General features: G+C 43.4%; 1 protein-coding gene across 2 annotated transcripts in view; it reads right to left on the bottom strand.

Moving 5' to 3' along the window:
* Positions 1–15,405, bottom strand: part of TMEM260 (transmembrane protein 260) — a 35,920-nt gene extending 20,515 nt beyond the window's left edge. For both annotated transcript variants that reach the window (XM_071745239.1, XM_071745241.1), the window contains exons 1-3: positions 15,261–15,405; positions 11,126–11,157; positions 10,184–10,335 (exon numbers count right to left, since the gene is read on the bottom strand). In XM_071745239.1, the coding sequence (XP_071601340.1) occupies positions 10,184–10,335; positions 11,126–11,157; positions 15,261–15,372 (296 nt within the window). In that variant the 5' untranslated portion in view covers positions 15,373–15,405. The remainder of the gene's footprint in view (positions 1–10,183; positions 10,336–11,125; positions 11,158–15,260) is intronic.
* Positions 15,406–23,022: the final 7,617 nt, after the last annotated feature.

The raw sequence follows: 23,022 nt of genomic DNA, 5'->3' as shown, positions 1-23,022 counted from the left end.
TGGACAAAACCCTGCTATAAGGCTTTGTCCAGTGAGGGATGGATTCTGGCCTTGGCCTAGGTGGGCACTATCTCTTGGGGTAGAAGTCTGAGTCACCTAGAAGAAAGTATTCAGAGTAGTGATATCCCACTCTTAAAACAGCCTCAGCACACAAAAAAACAGCTCATGGAAGAAGAAAAGATTTGCAGCCAACACAAGAGTGGAAAGAGTTCATGATTTCCCCAGGGGGTGTAACAGGTACCACCACCAGGCCCACTTGAAGAACTGACTTCAAATAAAAGTTGCCTTCTGGGCTTGTTTATTTTCCACTGAAGAAAAGCCAAGACAACAGTCTGTATTTTGGAAAATAACTAATCAAAGCACAGGGAGCACTTTTTCAAAACCAAACAAGGGTGAGGAAAGTCCCTTCCTATTAGGCAACCAACCTTCATCTTCTGAACATGGGGAGAAATTCCCATCATCTGAAAACACACCCAGGGGGACAGAAACAGTCAGCAAAGGAGAGGTCACACAGTCCTTTAGTGAGAATTATTTTGCCATGGTATCCCTAATGAGAAAAGGAAAAGACTAAAAAATAAATAAATTATTATTTAGTTCTCCTTTTCAGGCACCCAAAGGCTGGGTCTCAGATCCAAGGACACAGGCACTAAAACTTGCTTTAATCAGAAATATTTTAGCTGCAGGTTTTTATCCAGAATCTGTAGAAACAATCAGGAAAATTAAAATTAATTCTTTTTAGCTGTTTTTGTTCTTAAAACTTAACTTCTCATTTGCTGGCAATGTCAGTTTCTGATTTAAAATTTAGCATCTCCTCTAAGTTCATAGGTAAAACAAAAGGTAAAACCTTGCTAGCCAAGAGGACAGGTTACATCCATAGGCATATAAAAAGAATTCAAGCAGCTTTTTTGCTTTTTATTTAGACAATAATGGCAGACATTTTGTATTTCATAATCTGCAAAAAGTTATTAAATGATTGGTATAAAGCTACAGATGAGGAGGATTTGGAATTTCATTAAAATGTTTTCATTAAATGCAATTTTTAGGGCACTGGATTCATAAAGAAGAAAAGTGAGATAATCAGAGCATTTTATATTTGAAGCTGATGCATTAAAGACTGGAAACACCTATCTGTACCTAAGGAAATAAGCTGATTACTTCTGCCTTCTGTTCCTTCCAAAACTTTACAGGTAGCAGATCTCAGCCTCAATTTTTTTTTTTTTTTTTTTTTTGACTCAGTGGAATAAGAAAAAGCTCTCCCACTTTTAAAAAATCTCCATTAACAAACTAATTAATTTTTTTTAATTTTTTTTTCCAATTTCAGTCTCTCCATGCCCCTGCAGATGATGACCCTGATGTCAGCAGCTCCCTGTGCACAGGCTCCATGTATCTCAAGAGCAGTGTCTGCCCCTGCACTGCCCTGACTCTGCTTTGCACTAATAAATATATATCCCTTATATTTTATACTATATTTTATATATCAGGGGGTTGCAAATAGATGATCTTTAAGGCCCCTTCCAACTCAAACCATGCTATGAGTCTATATTATTAAGATACATAACAGATGAGCTATATATAGTAAATAAAACTCTATAATATCTATAATAATGCCTATAATAATGTCTATAATAATATTTTTATTATCATGGTAAACAGACCAGTACATTAAAGACTTAACATTTCAAATTTAAGATGTTTCACTTGTTTGACTTATTAAAAAAAAACACCACATTTTTGTGATGCAGGCTAAAAAGAACAGGATGTAGGAAACTCAACAACCAAGCTTCCCACAGACACATTTTAAGGTGCTTTGGTGCTGAAACAGAACTATTGAAAAAGGCAACAGAAATAAATACCCAAGCATGAGTTTAGGACCTGAGTAAGAATAATTATCCCCCCCAAACCCCAAATCCCTCTGGGTTTGCCTGCCCGCCTCACAAGCACTCCATGGACAAAAGGCAGATTTCTCTTGCTCTCAGAGCTGAAGAGCTGGTGCTGCGGGGAAGAGAAAACCAGATTTTATTCTTCCTCAAGGACCTGGAGCTGAAGAGCCACTTCAGCCCTGCCAGTAGCCTCCACTCCTGCTGGAGGAGGAGGAGGAGGAGGAGGAGGAAGAGGAGGAGGAGGAAAGGGAGGAGGAGGAGGAAGAAGAGAGCATGGCTTGGCTCAACAATCCCAGTTGAGTCCTCATGGCCACCAGGAGAAAACAGAAAGCAGGCAAATGGGAATGATAACCATAAAGAAATAATAATAAGAAAAAAAAAAAAACCAACAAAAAAACCCAACCAAAAACCAAACAACCAAAAAACAACACCCCCCCCCAAAAAAACCCACCAAAACCATTAAAGAAAAAACCAAAACCCAACCAAACAAAAAATACAAAAAAACCAAAACCAAACAAACCCAAAATTGGGTACTTTGGCTATAACCTCCTGCTGTCCTTCCCATCAAATGGGACTTCAGCAGCAGGCAACCCCAGTATTTCCATGGATCTGAAATGCCAGCTGTAAGGATGAGCAGGCAGCACCCTCACCCCTTCTACATGCATGGAATGCTGCTTCTCACAAGCCCTCACATCCACCTGGGCCCTGCCACCCCTGTTTTACCCCTTGTCTAAAATTCTTGTATTGAAAAGTCAAAGAAGGGATGGTCCAGTCTGGACAAGGAATATGGAGGAGTTTAGGTAAGTGCAGCTGGTCCTGAGTGTGTCCTCCTGGAATGGAGATGTCCAGGAAGGTAACTCCCATGGATATGTCCCATAAGGACACCACATCTATAGGACACTGAGTTTCTGCCTCTCTCCTGTTAAATCAGGACCTGTGAAGGTCACCAGTGATTGGAAGAGGTGTCTTGCAGGTGTCCCAGGGCCATGCCACCTCCACTCCTCTCTACAGGAGGACCAAGGTGACCTTGTGGATGGAATCCCCCAGAGGGGTGGCAGGAATCTTGGTGGGGATGGGGATGGGGACAGCCAACCCACAAGGGCTTGGAAAGGGACTGAGGAACACCTGGCACACCTACATCTCCTTCCCAAGAAAGTTTGGAAAATAAAATGCAATGCCTCCATCCCAAGTTATCCCAGAGCAGGTCAACAAGTAGCACAACTCATGACCAATCGATAAAGCACAGGGGCAGCTGCATTCCCTGCCCTGCACTCACACCTTCCTAACAGCAAGCTGTAAAAACTCTGCTTCCAGCCATTAAAAATCAGAATTGTGACTCCCAGTGTCTTTGCAAGTGGAAAGGGTGTATTAGTTAGACCCATTATTTGATTCAGGATCCTTAGAAAATAAGCACACCTTAATCGGGGCGGCTGTAATAACCAGTGCCTACTTCAAAAAAAAAAAAAAAAAAAAAAAACCTGTAAAAACTGTGCTTCCAGCCATTAAAATCAGAATTTTGACTCTCAGTGTCTTTGCAAGGATGTATTACTTAGACCCATTATTTCATTATTTGATTCAGAATCCTTAGAAAATAAGCACACCTTAATCGGGGCAGCTGTTATAACCAGTGCCTACATCCCCAAAAAAACCCAAAACTGTAAGAACTGTGCTTCTAGCCATTAAAAATCAGAATTTTGACTCTCAGTGTCTTTGCAAGGGTGTATTAGTTAGACCCATTATTTGATTCAGAATTTGATTCAGAATTTTATTCAGAATCCTTACAAAATAAGCACACCTTAATCGGGGCGGCTGTAATAACCAGTGCCTACTCCCTCCCCCCCCCAAAAAAAAAGCTGTAAAAACTGTGTTTCCACCCATTAAAAATCAGAATTTTGACTCCCAGTGTCTTTGCAAGGGTGTATTAGTTAGACCCATTATTTGATTCAGAATTTGATTCAGAATTTTATTCAGAATCCTTGGAAAATAAGCACACCTTAATCGGGGCGGCTGCAATAACCAGTGCCTATTCCCACCCACCCCCCAAAAAAAGCTGTAAAAACTGTGTTTCCAGCCATTAAAAAATCAGAATTTTGACTCCCAGTGTCTTTGCAAGCATAAAAAGGTGTTTTAGTTAGACCCATTATTTGATTCAGAAACCTTAGAAAATAAGCACACCTTAATTGGGGCGGCTGTAATAACCAGTGCCTACACCCCCAAAAAAACCCAAAACTAAGAACTGTGCTTCCAGCCATTAAAAATCAGAATTTTGACTCTCAGTGTCTTTGCAAGGGTGTATTAGTTAGACCCATTATTTGATTCAGAATTTGATTCAGAATTTTATTCAGAATCCTTAGAAAATAAGCACACCTTAATCGGGGCGGCTGCAATAACCAGTGCCTATTCCCACCCACCCCCCAAAAAAAGCTGTAAAAACTGTGTTTCCAGCCATTAAAAAATCAGAATTTTGACTCCCAGTGTCTTTGCAAGCATAAAAAGGTGCTTTAGTTAGACCCATTATTTGATTCAGAAACCTTAGAAAATAAGCACACCTTAATCGGGGAGGCTGCAATAACCAGTGCCTACTCCCCGAAAAAAAAAAAAAAGGAATCCCAGCTCTCGGTAGAAACTGACTCCAGTTATTTAAATGTTTCATAAGTATAGAAACTGACTCCAGCTATTTAAATGTTTTATAAGTTGGGTTGTTTTTTTTTTTTTTTTATTTCTTAAAGGCGGTAATTGCAGCAAAACTTTTCCTAATCTGACATTTCGTTAAAACCCCCTTATTAGAAATTATGCGGCGGCAGGAAAAAAAAAAAAAAAAAAAAAAAAAAAAGACTATAAAATACGAGAAAAAAAAAAAAAAAATATCTAAAATGAGCTGGTTTCACAATTACAGAGTCAGCCCATGCAGCCCTTCCCTATTGTAGAGAGTGGCATAAACCCTCCGGCGGCCTATCAGCTCCCTGGCAGGCAGGAGGCTGCGCTATTCAAAGCGAGAGATACAAGCTGCAGGGCAAAAACCTGGCAGCTCCCATCTGACCCCCCAATCCCCGGCTGGTGACAGCTCCAAGCTCCATGGCAAATTAGCCCTTCTCACATGACAATTGGAGGAGACAGATTCCATTAGCAGTATCTGAAATTGAGTGGAGAGCTGCTCCGTTATCAGACTTGACTCATAAGCGCCGCTATTAATCAGGGCTATGATAGCATTTATATATTTCAAGCTATCTGCCTCCGCTCTGATATTCTCCTACAAAGGGTTGATGGGACTTAGGGAAGGGAACAATGGAGCTTTCTGGGCAAAGCAGAGTAAATCAAGAAAGTCTGTGACTTCCGCACATTCTGAAGGGATTGCGGTTTACATAAATTTTCTCCCCATTGGAGATTGAGCTCTTCCTCATCTTACACATGGGATTTAGTTGTCACTCAATGGTAACAGCTGTGAAAAGGTGAAGCAGCCCACCGCTCGGAATATTGCCTCTGCTTTTAAAGCAATTAACCCATGAACAGGAGGATACCTGGTGATATCAAAGGGATTAAGCCAGGCAGTGCATTATTAACATTTCCTTGAACTAATTCTAACTCTGACTAGCTGTCAGAAAAGACTCTTCAGTCTTAAAAAAAAAAAAAGAACTCTTCTTTTTTTTTTTTTCTTTTTTTTTTTTTTTTTCCCCTGCTTTCGCCCCCACCTCCTCTCCCTCCCCTCCTTCAAACCCAAGTAGAGTTATTGCAGCATAATGTACCTACTTGAGAGCAAAAATGCAAATGAACAGATTTGGTAATGTCTCAGAAAAGAGTGAACTCAGTGCCCGTTTATTACGGGGACAAAGGGGGAAAATATTACAGGCACAAAGAGGGGGAAAAAGGAAAAAAATATATATCTGATCAATTAGCCAGAGGTCACAGGAGGTGACCTCTTCTAAAAGCAAATTAATACTCGAGTACCTTCCTTTCTTCTCTCCCTCCTAAAACTTCCAAACTATTTGTTACTAAGAGCAGCTGCTTTGGAAGCAGCCAAGATCTTCACGCTGTGCTACGAGGGTGATAATCTGTGATAATCTGGAATCTGGAAAAATTCCAATAATCCCTGGGAGGAGATTCCTCCTTCCCTGAAGTCCAGCATTTTAATTTTCCACGATGGGCACAAGGGCACCAGCATGCCAAGTGAGAGCAACCCTCTTCTCATCCCTCCAACTTCTCTAAAACATGCCCCAAAAAGGAATCAAACTATCTGGGGACAACTGCTCCAGCAAACCCCTGTACCTGAGGGACCCAGAGTATTTCACCACACATTGCAGGCAGCAGACAACTTTTCCCAGCATGGGTTAGTTTTAAGACACCATCAGGCTTGTGGTCCCTCTGGGGAGGACCACAAAGCTGACCCATCCTCCTGGTGCTCCAAACATCCCTGGTCCTTCTCAGGGACCTTCCCACGAGAGCTCCAGGACACAGAGCACTGGGGCAAGAAAGCTGAGGGTGGCCAGGATGGTCAAGTGCAATTTTCAAAACCCCTTGATGATTTAAAAAAGGATCAAATAACTTGGATGATGATGATTTCAAAGTTATTCATCAAATAACTATGCTGTTGATGATTTTCAACATGCCCACTGCTCCTTTTTGTTGCAAGTGGGAGAAGAGCTGGCTTCAGCTTTTATACACATTCACAGTGGGCTGCTTGGAAGGTTTATAGGACAGGAAGTATATATATGCTAAAAAAAAAAAAAAGGAATATATACATATATATATATATATATATATATATATATATACACACACACATATATATGTATTTTTTTTAGACCAAAACTTAACATGATACCCAGAACAGCAAACCGAAAAGATGTGAACTGCTTAATTTAATGCAACATTTTCCTCCTTTTCAAAAACCTGTGTGCAACTCAGCCAGAATAAACCAGGCAAAAACTTACCAGAAGAATTTGAGCAATGACCCCTTCTAGTCTGCTACTGCCTCTGCAGTAAATTAGCTCAGCACATTTAGATGCAGCCAAATTATGAAAGGTGTACACCAAAAAAAAAAAAAAAAAAGAAAAATTGGACTTAAAGCAGGGGATAGCATCCTCTTTCTCTTTGCAACAGGGAATGCAAAGAAGGCATTGCCTGTGCAGAAAATGACACTTTGACAATCATATTATGAGAGGATAATTGGTTTACTTTGTAAACTTGCTATGCTTCGCCTCCCACAGTAAAACAAATAAATAGTTGTTTAAAGAAACAATCCTATAGCCCCACTTGCTGCGTCCTGAAAACATAAAGCTGCTCCCCTCCCTCTTCCACACTGAAGATGAATTATTTGCCTCAGTTACAATCCGTCTGAGAAAACTCTTTGTAAATGCCATTTTAGGATAATTACAAGCAATTTATCGAGAGGGTGAGGAAAAAAAAAGACAAACCAAAACCAAACGTATCTGAGAAATAATTCAGAGGAGGAAAGCGCTCGCTCCGCCAGAGCCTGGATTACTGACAAAAGGGTTTTTTGCACTGATGCAGTTTGAAATAAGTTTAAGAAGCACAATCAGGACTTAAAAATCAATCAGTAAAATAATGAAATGAAGAATCTGATAGAATATTATAAATTGGAACAAGATGCTGGGGTTGCTGCTCGGAGCATCCCACCAGCCATCACCCGGCAGAGGAGAAAACTGAGGAATAAATTCGATCCCAATCCCGCACGTGCCGTAAGATCCCAAATGAACCACGACTCCTTCCCTAAGCAGTTAAAAAAAAAAACCACAAACCTGTCCTGCCCTGCCAAGGAATAAACTGGGGAAATGGTTCTTAAATATAAAGAGTCAGCGGGGGAAAAAAAGGGAGAGGTTTTACTGTACGGGGATGCCGGGAGGCGCAGAAAAAACAAAAAAGAAACCACGGGCGAAGGGTAAACAGCAACCTTGCCCGGCTGGTGGGGAGAAAAGAAAGGTTTTAGAGGTTAAGTTCAGGTCAGACAACAAATGAAATTGTAACAACCCAACTGACATTGTATAATGTCTTCTTCCACTGGATCAATAGGGCAGCGTCAGCCCCATTACCATAGAGATGGCTTCCTCCCCGCCAAGGGGGGCTTTTGTTTGAGGAGAGAGATTTGCCACTTGAACCGTGGTGCTCCCGAAGGATGTGTACTTCATCAATTATTTGTGTTCCTAACATCTACATATTTTCATATTAGCACCCACGTTTGGAGCAGCACGAGGAGGGGATGCTTCTTTTTTTCCTCTGGTACCTCACAGGGGTGACCCCGTCAGCTAAATCTTAAGGAAAGCACAAAAATGAGGGGGAATTCGATAGTTTTCCATCCTTTGTAAGTAGAGACAAGCCCAGTTCAAACCCAAACCCTTTGCCCTCAGATATTTATGGGTTTCACTCCATAAACGCTTTCTGAACGATAGTTTTTCTCTTTAAAAATGGGTGGCAATAGAAAGAAAAAACTTTTTTTGCTAAATGAATGTCATGAAAAAAAAAATCAGACCAATTCTAAGGTGCTTAAAAGGAAAAACTGAATATTCTAATTTGGGAATAAAACTGACCCGTACCACCTTACAATTCATTAAAAAAAAAAAAAAATCAAATCGCTGCTAGGCTGAATAATTGATTCTGTCAGTGCCTTGCAAGTATGAAATAATTTTCTGTAAGTCTTAATAGTTTCTCTCATCTCTCAGTTTCAGGTTTTCCGTTCTTTCCTCCAAGTTTTATACCTGAGAGAAGCAACATCTTCCAAATCCAATCAAACAAAAATAACAGAAGAAAATTAAATCTCTAAAAGTGGAAAAATAATTCCCAAAATTAACCTGCCATTTCTCTCCTGCATTCTTATTTTTCTAAAGCAACAATTATATAACTTCATGCACACAAATCAGGGACGTACGAAAGGGTCATGCTGGTGCTAGAACTAAAAAGTGGGGCAGATCTTCACAGTAACTCAAATAATGGGCACAGCCACAATTTAAATAAAAATAAATTCAGGATTCAAAACATTCAGTGACTCCTTGGAGGAGTTTTTCTTTTTTTTTAATATAATCAAAATGAGTTCTGCTCTGACACTGCACGGGAGGGCAGCCCCACTTCCAGTTCCCCAAATAGGCTGTAAAACACAGGATATTAAATTAATTAACGCCGACTTAATTACAGGTATTACCCAACAGTAAAAGCAAGCACTTGAAATGCCTGTAACATTATTTAGGAATTATTTCAGCAGTTTCAGTCAGCGTGCTCAGAAGCAGATGCACACTGAAGGTGATGAGCAGGGGAAGATGCAGCTGGACAGAGGGACCTCATGGACCCAACTTTAAATGAGCTCAGGGCTCTAGGGCATGCAGGATTTGCCCTCTTCCCCCACCCCACTTATTCCTGCTTTTATTTCTAGGATGCACTTGCTCCTTGGAAAGGTTTTCCCAAGGGGTGGCATGGCTGGGGAAACGGGTGGGAGAGAAAAGGACTCCTGTTAAAATAATCTCACCCCGATGCTCCCCGATATAATTTCTGATTTTGCCTCCAAACCTGCCCTATTTTTTCCCCTGCAAAAGACCATCAGAAATTGTTTGTAGGGGCTGTGATAATCCTCTCAAATATGGGTCAGGCTGAGGTTAAGAGCAGCCAGAACTCCCACATCAAAGCCGAGAAGGGTTAACAAGCCCCCCCCCCCCCCCCAAGCACGTGCACATCCCGATTGTTCCCTCTTTCCCAAGGTCTGGAGGAAGGCTTTGACCAGAGTGTCCCCCACCTCCCAGCACACACCAGTACCACCTATACTGGGAGAAGGTGACCAGCAGTGATGCTTGGCCAGGTCTTTGGGTACCACCAGTGGGCAAGTGCCCACCCGTCTCGGCCGCGAGCTGCGATTAAACCAAGTTCCTGGTTTCTTGATAGGTGAAGCTCATCCTGTTAATTTAAACAGACCATCTGCATCTTTCCTGCCCGACAAACTTCATTAGTTCTGGTTAGTTAAACCGAGTGGTGATTTGTGATAATGAGCCTGAACAACCTGTCACGGCGGCGTTGAGGGGAAGGGCGCACTTTTGTAATTGTTATTATTTTTATTGTTATTTAACAGAAAGAGAAAAAAAAAAAAAAAGGGGGGGGGGGGGAAAAGAAAAAAGAAAAAGCTTTTGTGCACGAAAGAAGGTCAAATTCAGATTAAAGCACTGTTGGGTTAATCAGAGGGACTAATTACAGTTGGAAAGGGAGGGGGGCAACGCTGGTCTGAAGAGCAGAAGGGAACAGAGAGAAACATCCCGAGCCGAGGGGAGAAAGCCTCATGCCCACCAAAGAGAAAACACCCCAAACTTTACCTGAAAACCGTGTAAAAAAGCAAAGAGGCAGCAGCTGCTCCCACCAAACCACAGAGGAGGTTGACCCGGGAGGCAGGAGAGCCGACAGGCAGCAGCCCCATGGCCAGTCTGGCCAGCAGTGTGAAGAGGGGATAGCCAGGAGGGTGGGCGACCTGGGGACAGAGATGAGACGGGGATGAAAAGGGGTGAAATGCCAGGAAACACTGGGATTCTAGGAAATCAAAAGGAGAGAGCAGCACGATGGGATCCAGCAGCAGGAGCCAGGGGGTCTCCGAGCGGCGCTGCTCCTCGACCCATCCCTTCGGTCCAGTTTGAACTCTGTAAATAGAATTTTTTTTATTTTTTTTTTTCCTTAGTGGATTTGGCTCCACGCCTCGTCCATCACAATGAGGCGGCGAGAAAAGGAGGTGCCACGTTTCATTAGAGGGCTTTAAAGGGCTCCTTGTTTGGGTTCACAGTATATTAGGGTCATTCAAGAGGTTGGTTTTTTTGTTGTTGTTTGTTTGTTTTTTTTTTTTAAAAAAAAAAGCAGCTTCTCAACTATTTTATTGGTTAGCAAGTTGAAAGACCACACTGCTATCGGATTACCACCGCGCTGACAGTCCTAAGGTCTTGCCTAAAGGGATCATGCACCATAATAAAGTTTATTAAATAATAAAACTTATTAAAATTGTTAACCCGATTTATTTTATTCTCCCCAGCTTATACAAAATTTGGGTTGATAATAAGCCAGCTACTGTATATACAGTAAAGCCTTTGCTTTATAATTTAGTTTAATTGGATTTAAAACTTGAAGTAAATTGTCGCGTGCTGTACTTATAAGTTAGTAAAAACTGTGGTTTGAAAATAAATTAATCTACTTTACTCCATGCTTAATTAAACTTCCTTAATTCCTAAAACTGTTAATGAGAGCATTGATTAAACAATAAAACTAATACTTACTCCAAGCTCATATGCGGCTGTGATCAGCTCCCCTGTGAAAAAATAATGTAAAACCAATAATTACTATTAGGAAATGACACTCCTCCAAAGTTTTCAAAATCCAAATGCTTGCATTGGGGTTTTGCATTAATTTGACTGGATAAAACTGTAAATCTGTAGAGATTTAACAGCATGAAATTTTCTAAGAATATTTTCTCCCTCTGATGTCATTGCACAAAATATCTTTTGTATGTTTTCGTGAGACTTTTATGAACAGATAAGTGAAAGGATAGGTAGGTTTGGGTAAAGAATGGCCCGAGACATTCCAAATGCAGACAATTTCTGCACGTGTATTTTTAATTTCAAACCAATTGACTCCATCACTTCCAAGCACCACAGTTTGCAACGCTTAAGCTGCATTGTCTCTTAGCCTGGTTGTGTCTCATTTCAAAAAAAAAAAAATAAATTAAAATGCACAGCTTTAGAGTTTTAAAGAGGGAAAACATAACCACTGATCATGCAAATCTGCATCCACATATCTGGGAACGTTGCTCTCCCCTTGATGCTAAAGCAATTTTTGCAGCTTCTGCTTCCCTAGAAGCTCTTTTTTACCTGCTGCCCCCATTAGAAACACCATTTAGGTTTTGCATTTCATTTGTATTTTACAGCAGGACAAATAACTGCCACAAGAAGATCCATGCTAGCCTAACAGTTAATAACACTTGACATTTTTAGAGCACTTGACACTGAAACATTTTGCAATGCTCCCGAAGGATGTGTATTAAATACATTCAGTAGGAGCAAGCACATTCAGGGACAAAGGGCACAGCCAAGGCAGGGCAAAATTCAGAATTACAGCTGGTTTCCCTTCAAATTTCATGGTCCAATTTTGTGGAGCCCGGTCTTACTGGTCCTGCTTATTTTGCAAGTGTCAAGGTCATGGTGGTTTTGTCCCATCGTGAGATGCTAAAGATGCAAAATGAAGGGCACTGCTGCTTTTAAATGCTAAATTCAAAATATTTTAACTTCTGCACGATTCCTCCCTTGCCACCCAAAGCACAGTGTACAAAAGGCACCTTTAAATCTTAAAATTAAATTCAGAAGTGTGTTTTAAAAGGAAGATGCCAGTCAACCCACTATTGCTGTTTGTCAGCCCAGGGGACAGCCCTGGCAGTCTGTGCAAAAGCCTCTCTGATGGGGACATTACAACCCTAGCAAACACCAGTGATTTTTAGTGCTCCTTTTTTAGGAAAGGTTCAACCTACTCCAAGACAGCCTGAAAGAAAAAAAATCAAGTGCAGTAAGATGTATGTAGTTTTAGGCCCCTCACAAGGAGGACATTGAGGGGCTGGAGTGTGTCCAGAGAAGGGAATGGAGCTGGGGAAGGGTCTGGAGCAGAAGTCTGCCCAGGAGCAGCTGAGGGAGCTGGGGGTGTTGATCCTGGAGCAGAGGAGGCTGAGGGGAGAGCTTCTGGCTCTCTGCAAGCCCCTGAGAGGAGGTTGGAGCCAGGGGGGGTCGGGCTCTGCTCCCAAGGAACAAGGGATGGGAGAAGAGGAAAGAGCCTCAAGTTGTGCCAGGGGAGGTTTAGGTTGGAGCTGGGGAAGAATTTCTCCCTGGAAAGGGTTGTCAGGGCCTGGCCCAGGCTGCCCAGGGCAGGGCTGGAGTCCCCATCATCCCTGGAGGGGTTTCAGAGCCCTAGAGATGTAATGCCTTGGGACACGGTTTAGTGGTGGCCTTGGCACTGCTGGACTCGATGACCTCAGAGGTCCTTTCCAACTAAAACAATTCCATGATCTTTGATCTAATCAAGGAAACCCCAAGTTCAGCATCCCAGGGGTTCCCCAGCACGCCTGCACCTGGTTAATGGGGGATTAATGGGGGGTTAATGGGGGATGCCCAGCACCCATCACATCCCAGGGATGCTGCTCCTGCCAGGGCTTCACCTTCACCAAAGTCCTCCTAAACCAGCTAAAAATTAAAACCAAATTCATGCACTTTGCTGCGATATTGGTTTGTATCATGGGCAAGAAGAACCCCAAAGCAATACAGGCACAAGCTGCAAAAATACTGCTGGATGCCACTGCTAAGCTTGGAAAGCACAATCTTGCCTGGTAAGAATTAAAGGGGAGGGGAAGAAAATGAAGAAAATGTGAAAAAAAAAAAAAAAAAAATTATGCCAGCTTGCAGACCTGTTGAATTCCACTGGAAAAAACCAAAAGGAGCACACAACACCCACCAGGTTAATTCTCCAGCATTTCTGGGAATCACTCACACCCTCTCTGGGCTACACAAGTGCAGACATGGGCTCTATAAATGAAGATATGGGCTCTGTAAGTGCAGAGCACTATTATTAAATGGCAAAACACACCAACAAAGCCTGCAGCATCTGCAAACTTGATTTGAATACATTTCTAAGGAGAGAAAATGACCTCCTGCATCTTCAGCTGCCAGCTCAAATTGAAAAATTCATTCCTGCATAATCTTGATGTACCCAGATTGCCAATTTTCTGGCTTGATTGCCCAGTAAGGTGTTGAGGCAACCCAGTACTGCCTGAAAACTGATTTAACCCCAGCAGGGTTGGGAGCAGAGATCTGAAACATCAGAATGTGAGTTGAGGTTTATTTTTCTTTTTTCCTTTTCACTTGAGTTTATTTTGCTTTTTAAGCTGTTTTAACACCAATGATGTTTCTGAATTAGGTCTAAAATCAGTATAAATCATCTCTCTCTCTCTCCACACACACTGAAGTTGTAAAATAGAAGTGTCCATTAAAATCCCATTTATGTGTAAGGAATTTTATGCATAGTTTGGTTTCAAAACCAGCAGTGGCCAAGAGGGATTGAGCTCAACAGACCCACCCAACCTCCTTCTGGGATGTGAAAGAGGGAAAGTATGCTGGGTACCTACTTCACCCCAAAAAATATCAGAACATCCCCTAGAAAATCCCAGCCATCCTTATCCCAAACCACTGCAGCACGTACACTACAGAAGGGTTTTTTTCAGCAAGACCCTAAACCAGCAAAACCACAGAAGGACCAAACAGGAAAATTTTGTCACATCTGGTGGGACTGGCAGCACAAAAGACAAAATATTGGATAGTTTGTCATTTCCAGCACATCTTGCTTCCAGACAGGCAAATCCAAGGATTTTGGGGTTGTGTTGGCTGCTGCCACTCAGGTCAGAGAAACTGATGGCCCAAACCCCAATCCCAGAATCATTTTGGTTGGAAAAGACCTTTAGGATCATCAAGTCCAACCCTTCACCCAGCACTTCCAAGGCCACCACAGTCCCTTGTCCTTCAGCACCACATCTCCAGGGCTTTTAGGAATCCCCTCAAAGAATCTTTGAGGTTGGAAAAGACCCCTATGGGGTCACAGCACCCCTATGGGGTCACACCATCCCTATGGGGTCACAGCACCCCTATGGGGTCACAGCACCCCTACGGGGTCACTACAGGGTCACAACAGCCCTACAAGGTGACAGCAGTCCTACGGGGGCACAGCAGCCCTACGGGGTCACAGCATCCTTAGGGGGTCACAGCATCTCTACGGGGTCACACCATCCCTATGGGGTCACAGCACCCCTATGGGGTCATACCATCCCTATGGGGTCACAGCACCCCTATGGGGTCACAGCACCCCTATGGGGTCACACCATCCCTATGAGGTCACACCATCCCTATGGGGTCACAGCAGCCCTATGGGGTCACAGCATCCCTATGGGGTCACAGCAGCCTTATAGGGTCACGGCACCCCTATGGGGTCACAGCATCCCTGTGGGCTCACAGCATTCCTATGAGGTCACACCAACCCTATGGGGTCACAGCAGCCCTATGGGGTCACAGCAGCCCTATGGGGTCACACCAACCCTATGAGGTCACACCAACCCTATGGGGTCACAGCATCCCGATGAGCTCACAGCAGCCCTATGGGGTCACAGCAACGCACCAGCCCCTACAGGATAACCACCCCTATATATATGACAACTAAGACGCACCAGCCCCTAAGGGCTCTGCCCCCCCTGGCATAGGGTGACCGCGATGCCCCCGCTCTTTGGGGTTTGGGGACGCGGTTCCCCCCGGTGCCACCTCCCGGTGCGGTTCCCGCCGGGCCGCCCTCCCCGGTTCGCGGTGGTGCTGTCGGCGCTGGGTACGTTACCCGCATCCCCTCCGGGCAGGGCAGGGGGCAGCGTGGCCGCGTAGAGAGCGGCCACGGCAGCACCCACGGCCCCGGCGGTACCGCCCGCCCCGGCCCCGCTCCTCGCACCCATGTGGGCCGCCGCGCCGCCACTTCCGGGTTCGGCGGGCGGTACCACCCCAGCTCCCAAGAGAAGGGGGGGAGCAGCCCCTCCCTTCCAGCTTCCCCGCTCCCCTTTAGCGAATCCCCGCTAACGACGCTGAGAGAGGCAACGGGAGAACCGAGGGTTCTGCGCGACCCGGAATCGCGCCCTTTGGTTCCGTGTGCTCCCCCCCCTCAGAGGAGTTGGTACGGGCGGGAGTGCGGGGCGGGCAGTGAGGTGAGGGCGGAACCACCGCGGGGGTAGGGGGGGGCGGAGCGAAACCACCGCGGAGGCGGAGAGGGGGGGGAGCGGCCGAACCGTGGCTCTGCCCGAACTCCCGGGACCTTCCCATCAGGGGGGTTCGGACCGAGCAGGGTCCTGGGACAGAACCTCCTCCCTTTCATCCTCCTCATGGGTCCGGGGAGGGAAAATTTGGGTCTGTTTGGAGCTGGTGGTGAAGGAAAGGATCGAAGGGTTCGGTATCGGGAATGGGAAAAGCGGAGATTCCCGCTGTGGGAATAGTTAAGGAAGGGAAATAGCATCCTGAGATCTATCCATGGAAGGGTAAAATATCCATGGAAGTCTTGGTGGGATTGGAGAAAAGAGCGGCGAGGACGTACCTGGAGAATTGAGGCAGATTAAAGAGAGGGGTATGAATGCAAATTAAAAAAAAAAAAAAAAAAAAAAAAAAAAAGAATAGAAGAGGGTAACTAGGATAATAAATGGCTTTATGGATTAGATCTAAGTGGAGATGTTAGAAAATTAGGTTTGCGTTTATAAAAAAAAACAAAAAGAGAGAAAAAGAAGAAAGAGAAAAAGAAAAAGAAAAAAAGAAAAAAGAAAATAAAGACAGGGAAAAGGGGAAAGAAAAAGAGAAAGAAAAGGAAAAGGAAAAGGAAAAGGAAAAGAAAAAGAAAAAGAAAAAGAAAAAGAAAAAGAAAAAGAAAAAGAAAAAGGAAAAGGAAAAGAAAAAGAAAAAGAAAAAGAAAAAGAAAAAGAAAAAGGAAAGGAAAAAAGAAAAAAGAAAAAAAAAGAAAAAAGAAAAAGGAAAAGGAAAAAGAAAAAGAAAAAAAAGAAAAAGAAAAAAAAAGAAAAAGAGAAAGAAAAAGGAAAAGGAAAAGAAAAAGAAAAAGAAAAAGAAAAAGAAAAAGAAAAAGAAAAAGAAAAAGAAAAAGAAAAAGAAAAAGAAAGAAAAAGAAAAAGAAAAAGGAAAGGAAAAAAGAAAAAAGAAAAAAAAGAAAAAAGAAAAAGGAAAAGGAAAAAGAAAAAGAAAAAAAAGGAAAAAGAAAAAGAAAAAAAGAAAAAGAAAAAAAAAAGAAAAAGAGAAAGGAAAAGGAAAAGAAAAAGAAAAAAAAGAAAAAGAAAAAGAAAAAGAAAAAGAAAAAGAAAAAGAAAAAGAAAAAGAAAAAGAAAAAGAAAAAGAAAAAGAAAAAGAAAAAGAAAAAGAAAAAGAAAAAGAAAAGGAAAGAAAAAAAAGAAAAAGAAAAAAAAGAGAAAGAGAAAGAGAAAGAGAAAGAGAAAGAAAAAGAAAAAGAGAAAGAAAAAGAAAAAGAAAAAGAAAAAGAAAAAGAAAAAAAAGAAAAAGAGAAAGAGAAAGAGAAAGAAAAAGAGAAAGAAAAAGAAAAAGAAAAAGAAAAAGAAAAAGAAAAAGAAAAAGAAAAAAAGAAGGAAAAAGAAAGGAAAAAAGAAAAAAGAAAAAAAGAAAAAGGAAAAGGAAAAAGAAAAAGAAAAAAAAAAGAAAAAGAAAAAGAAAAAAAAAGGGAAAAGAAAAAGAAAAAGGACAAAAAGAAAAAAAGGAGCTTGAATTTGTGGGGATAAACAGAGGCTGAGTAACAACTGGAGCCATGGGGCTGCTTCCCATCCAGAAGGAAAGCAACCACTTGGCTCTGTGGTGACCAAGGAAGCCTCAATATCCTGATGGCTGGCAGGTTTCTGCTGGTTTTGGCTAAGGATCATCAGGGAGAAGGAAAAAGATAGGATGCAATCCTCTGCCAGCCACTGTCACTGTGGTGATGAGAGGGGGTCATTGCTCCCCCAGCCCTAAAAATGTCATTTTAGCAGCAAAATCTGTGTGTGAAACAGGCTCTTTATCTGCAACGTGTTTATTTTTCTCTTTGGGGTGTTTTTCTTTCTTGGAAAAGGCACCCAAATGTTAACCATGACTGATTCCAATTATATTGATGGGGGAGGTAGGAATTTAAAGGAGAATATTGAGCTGTGGAAGAATGGGTGGTAATGATATGGTGAGGACAAACTATTCTTTAATTGTCCTGCAAGTTGTTTTCTATCTTTTTGTCATGCAGAAACTGGAAGTTTTAGGGTGCCAGGGACAAAGTGCTTTGCTGTAAGCTCACAAGAGCCTTTATCTTACTGAATAATTCCTGCTGTTTCAAAGGCCAGGATTATAAACACACTTTCTGTTGGCACCAGCACTTTGGAGGGTGCATTTACATTTTATTTCTGTGAGCAGAAATCTATCAATTACTGAGATTTGACTCCCCCTTCTTCATCAGGAATGTCCCAGGGGTCCCACTGAGACAAGAAGGGACATTCAGACCTTGCTTTTTTTTTTTTTTTGGTTTTGTCAGAGACAGGCAGCTATTTTTTTGGAGTTTTTACATTCCTGCTCTGGAAGTTGACTTTGTCCAAAACCCCAAGTGTGGATTCACCTCACAAGTGACCCACTGGCCTTCCTCAAAGGCCAGTTAAAAAAAAAAAAAAATTAAAAAAATGGACCACTTAAGGAAAAAAAACAACAAACAAGCTACAGCAAGGAGAAAGCATTTGTAGGATGGCCTTGTGCACTCAGTGATTTAGTTTTTTTTTTAAAAAAAAAATCCCTGGAACTTATAGCACTAGAGCATACTCTAGTGGTAACTGAGCTCATGGTTTGTGCAGAGTCTTCTTGCTGGGGAGACCTCTCCTACCTTTTTCCACAAGAGGTTTATTCTCTCCTATCTCCTCCAGCTCCGTACAGCAAATACCCAAAGCAGGCAGGGAAAATAAACAGGGACTTCTAAAGTCATTTTAAAAACACAGCTTGAGAACCTATCTCCCCCAAATGGCTGTGTACTTAGAGAGTTGTCTCTTTACCAGGCTCCGTGTCAGATTTTCTCCTGAGAGACAGAGTTTAGAGGAGGCAGGAGATAGGAAAAAGGGAGAATAATACTTAAAGCAAATTCTCTTCACCCATGGCAGTGTCATTACAAACTCCAATGAGCACGGTTATTGCAAATAAATAAAAACAATAGACCAGAACCAGTTTTACATAAGAAAATACTGAAATACCATTCAATTAGTCCTAAGCTTTAGTTAAACCTTTTCTTTTGCCCATCGGGTGATAAGGTTAATACAGAAAGCACTCAACTGCTGTACTTGTGGAACAACAGTCAGCAGCCATTTAATGAACTGACGTGTAGACACATTTAGCAAAAGCTCCAATATTGTCAGGGATGGGCTGGTGCAGAATTTTAATGGCAAAGTAGCCAGCCTGGTCTTCGTGGTACACAATATCCCTGGGTAAGGAAAGCAGCTCCTCATGGGGACCATTAACAATACAAATGAGCACAGCTTCTATATTTAAACAAGAAGTCTGGCAGTGTTTCCAATGACGGTGTGTGCCTGCCTGCAAAGCACGAAAAAGAAGATTATGCTGCTTTTATTTGTTCTTAAGTGGCTTGAATAAGCTGAATTTTATGACTTCTTGGTTGTTTTTTTTTTTATGTGAGGTGGGGGTGAAAAAAATATGACACACATTTGTAGCAATTTGTAGCATTTGTATCACACATTTGCAGCAATATGGCTGCTGGAGGTGGTGTTTCCATGTGGAATAAAGTGGGATAAAAAGGCCCTTGGTCCAGCGAGCATCCCTCTGGCCCTGGTCATGGAGCCCTCACTGCTCCATCCTGGATGTGTTCTTAGAATCACAGAATCCTAGAATTGGCTGGGTTGGAAGGGACCTCAGAGCTCATCAAGTCCAACCCTTGATCCACTCCCACTGCAGTTCCCAGCCCATGGCACTGAGTGCCACATCCAGGCTCTTTTGAAATATCTCCAGGGATGGAGAATCCACCCCTTCCCTGGGCAGCCCATTCCAATGTCTGATCACCCTCTCCAGAAAGAAATTCTTTCTAATGTCCAACCTAAACCTCCCCTGGCACAACTTGTGACCTCTTGTGCCCTCTTGTCTTGCTGAGAGTTGCCTGGGAAAAGAGCCCAACCCCCCCCTGGCTCCAACCTCCTTTCAGGGAGTTGGAGAGAGTGATGAGGTCTCCCCTGAGCCTCCTCTTCTCCAGCCTCAACACCCCCAGCTCCCTCAGCCCTTCCTCACAGGACTTGTGCTGGATCCCTTCCCAGCCTCCTTGCTCTTCTCTGGACCTGCTCCAGCACCTCAATCTCCTTCCTGAGCTGAGGGGCCCAGAACTGGACACAGGACTCAAGCTGTGGCCTCCCCAGGGCTGAGCACAGGGGCAGAATCCCTTCCCTGGACCTGCTGGCCACGCTGTTCCTGTTCAGTGGTATTGATGTGACAACTGAACCATCCTGGGCCACTAAGGACATTTTTGGGTGTGGCTGGGCACCCAAAGCACGTGGGGACCTGGGGGGCTGGATATGGCACTGAGGTGTCCCGTGGGGTTCCCCCTGGCCATCCCATGGACTGAGCTCCCTGCAATTGCACTCTCTACCCTGCTGGGATACCCCCAGTGCCATTTGGGCCCAACCAAAGCCAAAAGAAAGGTCAAGGTGTCCCAGATGTTGGGTGGAGGTGAGAAGCCAGAGCAGTGTGTGTGGTGGGAGGCAGGAGGAGGGTGAGCACCCAAGGGTGCTGGCTGTCATCTGGAGTGGGGAAGGGGTGGTTGGAGGGCTGGGAGGATCTGGGGTGCTCAGATCCAAGGGAAAACAGACTTCATTCCACCCCTCATGGGACATTAGTTTAGAAATGGATTTAATTTTCATCCCCAAATAAGAAAACAGACTGAACCAGGTTCCCCATCCAGATCTGGTTTCCCATGATTTTGCAGCTTTATGTGTCAAGCTTCCCTGTCTTGCAGAAGACCTCTAGTCCCTGCCTCTTGCCAGCCTTCCAGCTTATCTTCTGGCATGCAGAAGACCCCATTTTCCTCACCTGGTTTTCCTAGAACACAGCCAATCAGCTCCATGTTTTCCCACCTGCTTTCCTTAAACTAATATTATTTATTTATCCACACACCTCACCTGCAGACTCGGGGCTGATTTCTGACCTGTCCAGTGACTCCACAACCTTATTAAAAAACATTTTCTCACCTGTGCAGCTGATGCACCACATGAGGGCCCTGATCCCTTCATCCCCAGGCCTTTGAGTTACACAGTCATTGGTATTTGCAAGAAGGGAACATCTTCTACCACCTCAAAACACCTTTAAATGCTTTTCATCCCTCTTTTAATTGCAGATAGAGGACTTCAGTTGCCAGCAATGGCCAAACACAGCATGTGGGTGAAAACCTGCAAGAGCAGATGGTGCTTCAGGGGTGTCAGAGTGGTTCAAACTCTCCTTTTTTCACCTATTTTTCACAGTTCCAGTAAAACTCATCATATAACCCATTAAAGTATGATTTTTTCACGTTACATTCAGCCTCCTCTGTTTCATTCCTATTTATTAAGCTGTGATCAGATTGATTTGAGGGTGATGCTCAAGGAATTTGCCCACAGGATGAGTTCCAAGCAGCACAAGACTTGTACCCCCCAGGATCTCTCTCCTTACCTGGGTCTGCTGTAACTTCATTGGGCTCTTGACCTGAACAATTCCTTGGTGCTGCTACTGCTGGAGAAGCTACAGTTTGTTGGGTTTTTTTACATCTAGCTGGAAAAAATAGAATTCCACAGTCAGTTCAAAAAATCTGCATTCTTCCAAAGGGTCATTGTATTGGTCTCATTATAGTAAAGCTATAGTAGGAACTTTTGCTCCTTCAGGCTCTTCTGCAGAGATGCTGTTACAGCCCAGGACTGTGATGAGCTGATATTTGGCCAAAAATTAACTTGTGAAGATGCTGAACAGCAGCAGGGAGTGGTCTGGGTTGGAAGGGACCTTAAAGACCATCCAATTCCAACCTCCCTACCATGGGCAGGGACACCTCCCACCAGCCCAGGTTGCTCCAAACCCCATCCAACCTGGCATTCAACAATTCCAGGGATGGGGCAACTTTTCTGGGCAACCCGGGCCAGTGTCTCACCACCCTCACAGGGAAGAATTTCTTCTTCATACCTAAACTAAATCTTTTTCAGTTAAAAACCACTACCCCTTGTCTTGCCTAGAAAATCAGGAGAAAAGGGGATCTTAGGTGCACTTCAGAAACCAAGGACTCCCTTCTTTCCATCAGGTGTTACCTGGAAAGTTCTAATGCATGAATTCCAGTTCTGGAGGGGAAAGGAATTGAGGGTTATCCCATGGGCAGGCTTTTGAGTTTATTATGCTGAGTTTGCTCTTCATAGACTCTGGCTTAGCCCTCTTCATCCTTGCCCCAGTGGGTGTCAGTCCTAGGGATGGGGTTTTTATTGCACAGGAGCAAAACACACTGATTTTTTCTCACCTTCTCAGTAATGGATGAACCTTTTAGACATAAGGCTCCCCTAAATTTCAGACTGGGACAGAGAGCTTCAAAAAAGCCAAGTTTTGGCCAAACCTCACCCATGTGTCCCTTGGTGGCTGAGGGAATGTCTGAGCTCAGCAAATACATACCCAAGGGTGACAGGAGCATCCCCAGAGCTCAGATGGATCCCTACCCTCTGGACCTGGTTCTTCCAAGCAAAGCTCCTGAACCTGTTCCATCTGCTTCTTTCAAGGTCTAAACAGGTCCTGCAGTTGTTCTCCTTAGAGGTCAGGAAGCACAAAAACAGAATCAAGATATTTTGGCTCCCTCTCCGTTTCCTGTAGAAGGCCAGGCTAGGAAACAGATTAAGTGGATTACATTAAATCCAGATTAAATCCTGGCGTGTACCCAGACCTGACTTGCCCATCCATCTTGCCAGCTGCTCAGGGCCCATGTGTCCAGAGCATTGCACAAGCAGCCCATCTCCCAGCCTTGTTATAGGAAGGACCCCAAATTCCATTTAATTGCTGGATCATGGCTGTGGGATGTCACCACAAAGAGCAGGGGCTGAACAGCAAAACCCCAGACCAGGGAAGCTCACTTTTCCCAAAGTGTCAACATGACAAGTTGGAGCACAACCAAACACGTGGTAAAACACAACCCAAACTCAGGTTGTCCTCTCAGAGCACACCCTGAAGTCTGATTCAAGCTCAACTCTGAACCTCAACCTTCAACTTTGGCTTTTTTGAAGCTGGTGACCTTGTAGGAAGACCAGAGGGTGATCTGGCAAATGGGCCCATATTCAAATATAACTTAGATCACAGAGATTTTCCTGCTAGGAATGAAGAAGAAGGATGCACCAATTTCTACGTGTCAGGTTCTCAAGAGTTAGAAAAAACCCAGCACAAAACTTTTTTTGAGGGCATGAGTGCTGACACAGCCTCTACCCACAGTGGGGTTTTGTTATTTTCTTTCTGTGGGTCATGCTTCACTTGATGCCAAAGATTCATGGTGATTTGGAAATAAATCAGAGCACATTTCCATAATCAAAAAGAGGTGAGGAAGATGCTGGAGG

This window comes from Heliangelus exortis, chromosome 5 (genome assembly GCF_036169615.1).
Source record: "Heliangelus exortis chromosome 5, bHelExo1.hap1, whole genome shotgun sequence".
In the NCBI taxonomy this organism is placed as follows: Eukaryota; Metazoa; Chordata; class Aves; order Apodiformes; family Trochilidae; genus Heliangelus; species Heliangelus exortis.
This window is presented reverse-complemented; position numbering and strand designations above follow the sequence as displayed.